Consider the following 11,647-nt stretch of genomic DNA (forward strand, 5'->3'; position numbering starts at 1 on the left):
TAGAAATGGTGCCAAAGGAGATGAAATTCTGCAGTTTTTACATTTTCTGGAGTCAAGGATGGCTTAGTGGGCATGACTGCGTCTGATGTGTCGTCTATTCAGCATCTTCTAGAAGGTCCAGTCAGCATTTTCGGGAAGATGGGAGATTCAGCCGCGAATCGTAATTTGTAATTAGGATTATCTCTTGTTTTTAGGAATTGTCTTTTATTTTTAGGATTAAGTTTGAATATTTTTCAAGAATTATCTTTTGTTATTTCTTTCTATATTTTAAGGTTTTATGAGTATAAATACCAACCAGGGTAAGCTCAAAATGATCATCTCTCGAATTATTTTGTTCATTTATTTAGTTTTTATAAAATTACTTTTCTTTTTACTTTATCTTTTCTTTATTTTTCTTTACCAACTTTCTTTATTTTAAAATGCTAAGTATGGTTTCTACCATATTTAGCTAAGTTTTTCATAAGCCTAGGGTTGAAGCGATGACTCAACTCCGATCGTGAGAATTGAAAAGCACCTCATACCCTTCGGGTTACATTTTTAATTTTCTAGAATCAAGGATTGACAATCAACCATCCTTTCATAATAAAAAATGTTTTCTTTTCATAAAGTGCACGTTAAATTGATTATGCTTTAGATTAATAGTTGGGAGGATGGAACGACTTGTAGCGCATTCGACTTCCTGCGAACACACTTAGCGGCGGTTTGCTAAGGGAAACTGAAATCGTGTTCGATTCTCATTGAAGCGCTATAATCCTAGTCGGGTTTTTCCAAAACTAAAACGAAGTTGGGATTAACAAATGATTGTCGCAGTTAGTCTACATAAGGAATGAGATTCAAAGATTGATTTTGGATGATCGGTTAATTGAGACAAAAAAAGTTACAGGGGTTGGGCATTGTAGAATGTAAAAACCATGAATCTCAAGCTAAATCCTATTTAAGGATTGGTTAGAATTGAGGCAAAAGCTAAAGCATGAGGCTGATTTTTACCAATAGAATTTTCATCTTTACTTTCATTAAATCAATTTCTTTATTCTCTTTAGATTAAATCTTTCATTTTCTTTACAAATTTCTCAACAAACTCCCCTATTTTCTTTTCTTTACAATTCATGCCAGGATCAAAGATAAAGAACCAAATTGTCGGTAACTTTCTTAGTCCCTGCGAATCGACCCTTACTCTCTATATACTATCTTTTTCTATTTTATATCTTAAGATAGAAACGACGCGTGTCAATTTTCAAGATAGTTTGCACCAGGGGTTGACAATGGATTGATAATGTAATTCTTTCATATTCGTATGGCCGGATCGAGAACAGCTCCATCCTCGTGCGTCTCAACTTAAAACATTGGTCAAAGTGTACCAAATCAGTTTTTTAACTTCACATAGTTAATGGGGGTCAAGGGTAGAGCAATCATTTTGTTAAAAAAATGTATTTATTTTGTAACTTTTAAAATTAGGTGATAAAAGAAAGTTTACTCAAAACTTTAGTGACTGTTAATGTGGTTTACCTTTACAATAATAAGTTACAGAATCGCCACAATTTCTATCCTTACTAAAATCAGACTTATCGCTCATTCAAAGAGACTCATAATCTCTTAATAGGCTTATCAGGATGGTGAAACAAAAGTATCAATCTCGTGAGAAAAACAAAGTGAGGGACAACAGCGGCTAATTGATTGGAATTTCAAATATGTCTAACCTCTAATTATCTTTTAGATACTTTTTCCACAATAATAATAATCATATTAAAAATAATACAAGAGCAAGATGCCTCATCTTTGTATGAAAATATTGATTGGAACAAGTAGGGTTGTAAATGAGTCGAGTCGAGTCGAGTTTCAGTATTTTTGAATTCAATTTGATTTGAAAAGTTTAAAATTAAGTTCGACTCAATTCAAAAACTCATGAGTTTAAAACTGTCAAGTTTAACTCAAACTCAAAATAAAAAAATTGAAGTTCGATTCGACTCAAAATAAAAAATTGAAGCTCGACTTGAGCTCGAGAAAACTTAAATTTGAAACATTCTCAGATTAGCTCGATTGAAGCTCGAATTCGCATTTGAATTTTAACCTTAAGTATATGAAAGCCTCATATCATATTTTTTAAAAGAAACAATAACATATAAATGTTAATATTATTAATAATTTAATTTAAAAATTTAAAAATATAATATGTTTTTAAATTGCTCGTGAACTTTTCAATTTGAGTATAAAGTAGTTTATTTCGACTCGATAAGAACTCGAGTCGAATTCAAGTGAAATTCATTCAATTTGAACATTAACCGAACTTTGACATTATTAAATTTGAATAACTTGTGATATATCTTGTCTTATTTATAGCTTCAGACACAAGTACGATGGATCGTTGATGCCAGAGTTTTAAAATTTTATAAAGTTAAGTAAATCTCAATTAGTGTAAACCCAATCCATGTAAGTTCCTAAGTTGCGGCTACTATGACTCAATACTCAGATTTAGTTGATGACTTTTTATTATTCCAGTAATTGACAAGTCTATTTTTATCACATATTTAATTAAAATTGTTTATACAATATATATATATTTAAAATTGTATCCGTATACTTTATATGATTTATATTAGATTTAAGTTGATGTTTTAATATTCAGTAGAAAAATGATATTAATATGGTATTAAAACTTGAAAATTTCAGTTTAAAATGTTAAAAGTATTAAGAAGTTGAAAATTTTAAAATGTTTGAAAATTCAGTTAGCTCAAAGTCATATAGAAGAAGGAATATCATCACCAACCCAATTTTAGTGAAATCCTATTTTGTTTTGATAAGAAGAAGATGAGCTACCCACTTAAAAATGTTGAAATGCAGACAAATTTAGGTTTGGTTCAATCTACAATGTGTATATTGCTTAAACCCAAAGATGAGATGAACAGTTTATTTTATCCATCGTATATCTAAAAGAACCTAATTGAACAAGTTAGGTAAACCCTAAAGTATATTTATAGCCTGGTTAGGCCCTCTAAGAGTTACTTGGTTGAATTTGGTTCATATGGCTCAATTGTGTTGTGATAATGACCCATGCCCATTGCACCTTCTGCCCTCAGCACCATGTCATTCATCTCAGGAGCCAGTGGCTCAGCCTCACCACCATCCTCTGACTCTAGCCCTAGTTCATGTTCCAAGTAAACTAACCACTTGTTATTTTCAACTTCTCCATAATCCAAGCTCTGGGTGCCGTCATGTGATTCGATTCCATCAGGTTGGAAGGGACCTAAGCTATCTAACATATTCCAAAACTCCAAATCAGACTCGAATGGGATGTCGAGGGCAGTATCAAGGATATCCGGCTTGTTCACCTCCTCTGAAGTGTTGTTATTAGCATCAAAATAACCTCCCATGAAGTTGAACAATGAGCCTGCTTGGTCTTCTGGATTCGAAACTCCAACCTGACCTGAATTTGTGGTGTTGGAAGTGATGGAAGAACTCGACAATCCTTCCAGCTCCTCGGACGGGCTGCGGTTGCCATGGTTTGATAGATGATCAGTTTTGAAGTATTGAGCTTTGTCCGATACTGCCATCGCATGTTTCTCTTTAGAGTTTTTGCCAATTGATGAGATACATGAACTTGATGATGATGATGACGAGGCCATGGAAGATTCCTTGGGTTTAACATTTTGATGAGTATTTCCAATCTTTGAAGCCAATCTTTTTTTCAGATGAGTGTTCCACACATTCTTTATCTCATTGTCTGTTCTTCCAGGTAAATGCGATGCTATTTTAGACCACCTGAGATCCAATTTACTTGTAACATAAGATAACTTTGACAAAAGGCATATAGGTCCAATTATGATTTGGTACCTCTACTATGCTAGAATTGGGATTTAGTTTGTCTACTTTAATTTAGCATGATTTGGTCCCATGTAAGAAGAGTTTTTTTTTTAAGTGAAAGTGAAAATGACAAGTACTCGGAACAGAAACTCACTTGTTTCCCAAAGTTTCATGTAACCTTATTATTGTGTCTTCTTCATATTTGGTGAAGTTCCAACGCTTGACATCAGGCCTTAGGTAATTAATCCATCTTAAACGGCAACTCTTTCCACATCTCAATAGCCCTACACCCACACAATAAGTCTATTCAAAATTTTGAATGTTTGAAGACAACAATTTCTAAAATCCGACCATACAATTATACAAAATCAAGGATGAATCGAGAAAGAGTAGTTGAAAATTCTAAATGTTTAAAGATGATAATTCTTAAAATCTAACCATAATTTTTTAAGTTCACCATCTCTTATTAATTCACTCTCTTAACATAAAATTTTATGTCCGTTCCTATTTAAAACAAAGGTCACATTCATTGATTTTTGCCTTCACAATTCACTCTCTTAACATCACGATGTGATGTTGACCCTTAATTGTTTACCGGCCTTATTTTTTAGGTAGGAAATTTCTTCGACATATGACGGAGTTGCAGTTGAAAATTGACAAGTGTAAAAACAAAGGTAGATTCTTGAATGGACCTTTTTTTTTTTTTTTTGCATTTCACTAAAACTGGCCAAACCCCATCAATAAAGTACATTATAATGTCAAAGCAAAATTCCTACCAAAACACACCTGTTATCAACACTTCAAGCATTTTCCTTCAACTAACACGTATCAATTGTTCGTTGACTAATGTTTTCAAAATACTTTTAGAATATAATTTGATGATAAAAGAGAAAATATGTTTTGATAATGAATGTGGAGGACATATGTTAGGAGGGGTGAACCTATAAAAATTTTAGGTGTAAAAACAAATAATTAAAAAAAAATTAAAATATACGAGAAATTTTGAAGAGGGTCCATCTCCCTCAACTCATCATGAAAATGAACATTAAAATGATATCGGAAAGTGGGGAAAAAATCAGAATAATGAAATACATATTCTTATTATGGAATGGCCTTAAAGCCGGGATTATATTGGTAAGAACATTTAGAAGTTTGTAAGGTGACCATAAAGAGAAGAAATTCACTGTATCTGATCTGGATTCATTTATTTCAGGCTAAGGTTGACAAGTAATACAAAATGGGCAATATCTGCGCATTTTTCCAAGTAATAAAGAATAAGCGAACGTTTCAAACTTACCTTAGAGATAATTTCATTGGCATAGTATTAGACTACATAAATTTATAGATTAATCTGAATAGATATTATCTTCTAATTATATTAGAATATTCAAAAATAAAAAATTACAGATTAATCTGCAAAAATTGAGAAAACTGGAACAAAAAGTGGCTTAATAACCATTTATTCAAGGAGAAAAAAAAGCTGAAAAAGAGATCAAACGAAGAGAAAAGTAATGAACAATGGGTGATTACCAATGATTTTGTTGGTAGATTGTTGGAACGGGCGTATGATTTTATGTTAGCTCGTGAGCTTATAAAATTTTAAGGGAAGGTAAACTATATGGTCTCCTCAAACTGGATTCGATCTCCATCATCGAAAAAAAAAGGAAAAAAAGAAAGGAGAGAAAGAGGCTGACCAGCTTGTTTAGGAAGAGATCTCCAGTTGGAATGGCCATGTTTGTGAATAAAAGAGATGAGACTCAAATCCTCTGAAGGACTCCATGGACCTCTCTTCACTTTCTCCTTATCACAGCATGGAGCTCTGCCTTTCCCCATTCTCTTTTTCAGTGACCAAAAACCAGGGAAACACGATGAGAAGGGCAAAACAAAAAGCTATTGTTCTGTTTTGGATTTGATTTTGCTCTCTCTCTCTCTCTCTCTCTCTCTCTCTCTCTCTCTCTCTCTCTCTCTCTATCTCTCTCTCTCTCTCTCTCACTCACTCACACACACACGTATATATACATATGAGATTCTTCATTCAATCTCGTTACAAGAAATAAAAGGCCACAAGGAGAGACAGAGGGGGGGTTACCCTTTCCTTTATAAGTTGGTTTTTTAAAGATTTACGGGGGACCAACTTGATTGAAAAAATTATTGTTAATTGCACAAAAGGTTTCAAAACAATGATTCTATTTTAAAATGATCTCTAAGTATTAAAATATTCTATATCAACCCTCAAACTATAACTGAAACACCCCAATTTAGGGGCTAAAAATATTAGAAATTAAAAAGTGGTGAATTTAATTTGATATTTTGGAAGAAATTGAGAATTAAATTGTAAAAATCATAAAGTTGGTAGACCGTTTTATAAAGTGCAAGAAATTCAATGGCTAAACTCATAGTTTACCTATTTTTATATGATGAGATTATAAACCCCATTTCCCCGTTCCAAAATGCTTCCCCATTTTTCCCTTTCCCTCAACCCTCCTTTGAACTCCGATCTACTCACCGTCCGGCGTCCGTTTGACAAACTGAAACCACCATCGTGTTCGTTGTCGACCGATGAACAAAACACCTCAAACCTTTCGTCGTGAATCGTCGTCGTTCTTCGTTAATTTCAGTTGGAAGTATCATCGGTTTTAACTCGATTTCAGTTGGTTTTTCGTCGATTCACGACGATTAGGCCATCCGTTTTTGACACCTCCCACACCATCGTGTTCCTTGGATCGTTCCGAGTCCACCGGTGATCTCCGTGTCTCCTTCGTCGCCGGCGCGTGGAGGGGTGAGAAAGTCAAAGTTTTCGATGTTCGGAATCAAGCTCTCCGCCGTTCAAAATTGTGAACCGAGCTTGGTAAGTGTCTCAAAATGCCTTAAAATAATTTTTAAGAGTTTTTACGGGAATTTTTGGACCCTCCACGGCGTCGCACGCGCCGCCACTGCGTGTGGGTAAGTCCTAATTTGTAATTAATTTCTGCTATGGTGATATGTTGAGTTAATCGATTGACTGAATCGGCCAAGAGGGGGGTGAATTGGCAATAAAAATTTTGGTGGAAGCTTTTGCAGAAAATTGAAAGAAATTGAACAGCGATTTAGAGTGGTTCAACTTTATCAACCAAAGTCTACATCCACTACCTTAGCTATCCACACTAAGGATTTTCCAACAAACTCACTAATTTGTTCTTTCTTTTGAGGCCAAAGAGATAACCTTACAACTCCCTCAAGAATATACCCCAATTCTTGAGAACACTCTTTTCTCAAAGAGAAATACAAATTTTCAAACTTACAAGAAAAACCTCACAAGGAAAATATGTTTGCACAATTCTAGAACAAAGAATGAACACTCAAGAATAAATACAATTGAGCACAATAAGTGTTCTTGAAAGTAAAATGAATATTGAATGAAAAATAGGCTTGAAATGCTCAAACTTGAGGTTTGATGCTTTCTCTTTGATTCTCTCTTGATTCTAATTGCTTGATGTTTCTTGTTGTTGATCAATGGCTTCTAAGCTTGCTTAAATACACCTTGAATCACTTCTGAACGTTGGAGATGATTAGAGAAAATAATATAGCCGTTTTAGTGTGAAAACAATTAATAAAACAGTTTGAAGCGTGGGGGGAATCGGTACCCCCTATGGGGAATCGGTTCCCTAAGTGTAAAATTCAAATATTTCGGCCGTTATACAAGGGGGAATTGGTACCTCCTGGGGGGGAATCGGTTCCCTCCGAGCATACTGGAATTCTCTGAGCCAAACCATTCAGGGGGAATCGGTACCCCCTTGGGGGGGAATCGGTTCCCTCTGAGCAATCTGAAATTTTTGGCTTTGAAATTGTTCGAAATACTTTGTAAAATTATTTTTGAAATTGTTTTAAGATTAAAACTTAATTTTACACTTGAGTAAGGATTAAAAATGATCTTTAAAAGATTTGGAGTAATGTTTTGATATTCGAATAGTTATATCAAATATACTTAGAAAATCATTTGGAAAATCTTAAAATTCATTTAACTTAATTTGTTATATCGAAATATCAAAATGCTTTCAACAATCTCCCCCTTTTTGATATAACAAAACATTTTAGTAATTTTAAGATTTTGAAATCAAGTTTTGAAATTACTCCCCCTTACTTTAACACTTCTCCCATTTATCATTTAAAACACATTTAACACTTCTCCCCCTTTTTGTTAAATCAAAAAGACATTTTAAAGAATTTAAACAAGTTTTTGAAATTATTTAGCCAATTGAGTATATATAGTTTAAGCTGCTAAGATCACAAGCAATAGAAACGTTAGCCATTAGTTTCATAATCAATATTCATAGTTAATGTGAAATGGCAAAATTGGTCATATATCTAATCATGAAGTAAATGATGCAATAATGAATAAATTTAATCACATGAAATAGATAAGTTCTAACCATTCATAAATCCAAACAAATTCAAAGTCAATCAATCCACAAATTCAAACATTCCAAAATATTCAAAATGTTAAAACAATAAGTTTGGAGTTCAAAGCAAAACATAGAATCACATATCAAGATCAGGAGGAGGAAAACGAGCTCGCATAGCGGCCATTTCGTGAGTGAGTTCATTAATACGCGCGTTTGTTGCTTCGTTGTTTGCACGCATCTCCCGAAGAATTTCTAATTGTTGAGCTCCCATTGTGGATAAGTGGGACTCTATAGAAGTAAAGCGCGAATCCATGGTAGCATATCGGAAATCGAATGTCTCCATAAAGGTTAGAAAATATGGAGGCATTTGATGCGTTTGTTGTGCTTGCTCCTCGGGCTGTTCCTCGGGCTGCTCAGGCTCATCTTTGCCTTCATCGATGTCTCGCATTAATTGCTCAAGCTCGAGATCTTCGTCAGCTTCGGGTGGAGCTTGTGAAGAACTAGCTCCCGGAGTATTTGCATAAGATCGAACCCATTCACCGGTTTCCTTATCCTTAATCCATCCCGCTCTCGTTAAGGAAAGAAGGTTAATTTGTTTCTTAAGGGGAAAAAGGGCATCTAGACCGACTCTAAGCCCAGCTTTGGAAAACAGATTACTCAAAATGCAACCGTAAACAAGAGATGAATAGAGTTTCTTGTTAGGAACAAGATTTACGGTTTCAACAATTTCAGCAAAAATAATCTGAGGTAGAACAATGTAACCACCAAAGATCTAAGGCTCTAAGAGTAGAATAACAACCTCCGGATGGTCGAAACCACCAAGAAATCATTAGATGAAGAAAACATTCATGAAGGTCTAAGACACTTGCACTATCCCTTCTTTTATAACGAGATCCTAAAACATGTTTTTCATTTGAAATACCATCATTATCTAATCCGAATGTATTGGCTATGTAAGCCGAGTCAATATATAAGAATTGTCCTAGGAGGTAGGAATGAATTCATATGGTTTCGGTTTCAGTTTGAATTTTAACACAAACGACATTAGAATAGAAAATACGAACAAGTTGATGGTAAACGATGGGTTCAATGTCAAAGAGTTTATCAAATTTCCACTCTTGTAAAAGAGGAAGATATTTAAAATTGATAGCTAACATAGCTTGACGAGAAGGAATACGTTCTTCCCGGATTTTGTAAGAGTCGAAATATTGATAATACCAAAAAAGATGATTTCTAGAACCAGGATTATTGAAACACGAATTTTGGATAGTCAAGTTAGGATCAATGGGATTAGGATTAGAAATTGGAATAGGAGGAGGATTTGGTTGACGGTGTGAGCGACTAGATGATGACCTAGCACATTTAGGATTGGACATGGTTTAGGAAATCGTAATAGAATTGATAACCTGCAATTTAGAAAACACATGTATGCAATTCAATCAATCCCAAAACTCAATTGAGTCCTCAATATTTCAAGGTTCTCTAAATCAATCCTAATGGACAAAGTTTTTGAAAAACTTTTGAAAAATATGGTTTTGAGAAACAACATATGTATAGTTTTCATAACTAACAACATAATTTAATCAAAACACAATAATTTGAAAATTAACATTTTTTTTAATTTCGAAAATTTAAAAAAAATTGGAAAATTCTTGTTTTTTTGATGAAATTGGTTGTAATATCTAGTTTCTAATCACTAAACAATCAATGCCCGATCTAAAGTTCATCCTATAACTAATTAAAACTAGTCATATGTTCAAAATCAATAAAATAGTGAGTTTAGAAAATTTTACCTTGAAGGATGAGATTGAGTGGATTTTGATGTTGTTTGCACGATTTTCATGATGATTGCAAGTTTAGGAGATGATATTTGAAGTGAATTCCGATTAAAATCGATGATTTGAGGCAAGAATGGAGATAGGGAGAGAGTTGAGAGGGAACGACGGAAGAGAAAGGAGAGAATTTTTGAGGATTTTGAAGGGTTCTGCCGTGTATAACCAGAACCCCAGGGGGGTATCGATTCCCCTGTGGGGGGAATCGGTTCCCCTTTAAAGAGGGAATCGGTTCCCTCAAGGGGGGATCGATTCCCTTTGCACCAAAATGCTAAAATCCGATTTTAAACACCCAAAATGCTAAATTAATTTCCTCTAGTGGTATTGGCAACTCATATATTGAAAATTAATCATGTTCAAACAATTAAATTAATCTTTAAACGATATTTGAACATAAAATTAATTTTTCATCAAGAATCATAAACTCCCCCTAACTAATATCAATGAATGCAATCAAAAATTACTATTATAAGCATTTTTCATTTATTCTTAAAAGTGTCAAAATTATTTTAAACACTAAGTGAAGATAGGTTGGTCAAACCTAATTCTCTCCTAAGTCTCTAAAATCTTTCCTTGTCTAAGGGTTTTGTAAAGATATCCGCTAATTGGTGCAAAGTATCAACAAATTCTAGAACTACATCTTCCTTAGTGACATGGTCTCTAATGAAGTGATGTCTTATTTCAATGTGCTTAGTTCTAGAGTGTTGGATGGGATTTTTAGTGAGACAAATAACACTAGTATTGTCACACTTGATAGGAATGGTACCTACTTCAATTCCATAATCAAAAAGTTGTTGTTTCATCCATAAAACTTGTGCACAGCAACTACCAGCTGAAATGTATTCGGCTTCAGTGGTAGATAATGCAACACAATTTTGTTTCTTTGAAAACCAAGAAATTAGCATATTTCCAAGGAATTGGCAAGTACCGGAGGTGCTTTTCCTATCTAATTTGCATCCTCCATAATCCGCACCAGAAAAAGTATGCAAGCTAAAGCTAGAGTCTCTAGGATACCAAAGTCCTAAACTAGTGGTGTCCTTAAGGTATCTAAAGATTCTTTTAACAACTAGTAAATGTGATTCCTTAGGACATGATTGAAATCTAGCACATAAGCAAACACTAAACATAATGTCCGGTCTACTTACAGTTAGATAAAGCAAAGAGCCAATCATTGACCTATATAATTTGACATCTACATATTTACCTCCTTCACCTAAGTCAAGCTTTGTTGAAGAGCTCATTGGAGTGTCATGAGGTTTCCCATTTTCCAGTCCAAACTTCTTGAGCATATCTTTGACGTACTTAGCTTGATTGATGAAGATGCCATCTTTTCTTTGCTTGATTTGGAGTCCCAAGAAAAATGAGAGCTCCCCCATCATGCTCATTTCGAATTCACTTTGCATTAGCTTAGAAAATTCTTGACAAAGAACATCATTAGTAGAACTAAATATTATATCATCAACATAAATTTGAACTACTAATAATTCTTTACCTTTATGCTTTAGAAACAATGTAGTGTCAACCTTCCCTTTTAAAAAACCTTTTTCAATTAAAAAATTTGACAATCTTTCATACCAAGCTCTAGGATCTTGTTTTAAGCCATAAAGATCTTTTGTCAATTTAAGAACATGGTCT

At 34.0% G+C, this 11,647-nt stretch overlaps 1 protein-coding gene across 1 annotated transcript; it reads right to left on the reverse strand.

Moving 5' to 3' along the window:
* Positions 1–2,991: 2,991 nt before the first annotated feature.
* Positions 2,992–5,729, reverse strand: LOC120177609 (transcription factor MYB63-like). The gene is made up of 3 exons (XM_039183700.1): positions 5,493–5,729; positions 3,953–4,082; positions 2,992–3,756 (listed from the first exon to the last, which is right to left on the reverse strand). Exons 1-3 carry the CDS (start codon positions 5,629–5,631, stop codon positions 2,997–2,999), a joined length of 1,029 nt encoding a protein of 342 aa, XP_039039631.1. The 5' UTR covers positions 5,632–5,729; the 3' UTR covers positions 2,992–2,996.
* Between the last annotated feature and the right edge of the window lie 5,918 nt (positions 5,730–11,647).

This window comes from Hibiscus syriacus, unplaced genomic scaffold (assembly GCF_006381635.1).
Source record: "Hibiscus syriacus cultivar Baekdansim isolate YM2019G1 unplaced genomic scaffold, ASM638163v2 tig00112293_pilon, whole genome shotgun sequence".
Classification (NCBI taxonomy): domain Eukaryota; kingdom Viridiplantae; phylum Streptophyta; class Magnoliopsida; order Malvales; family Malvaceae; genus Hibiscus; species Hibiscus syriacus.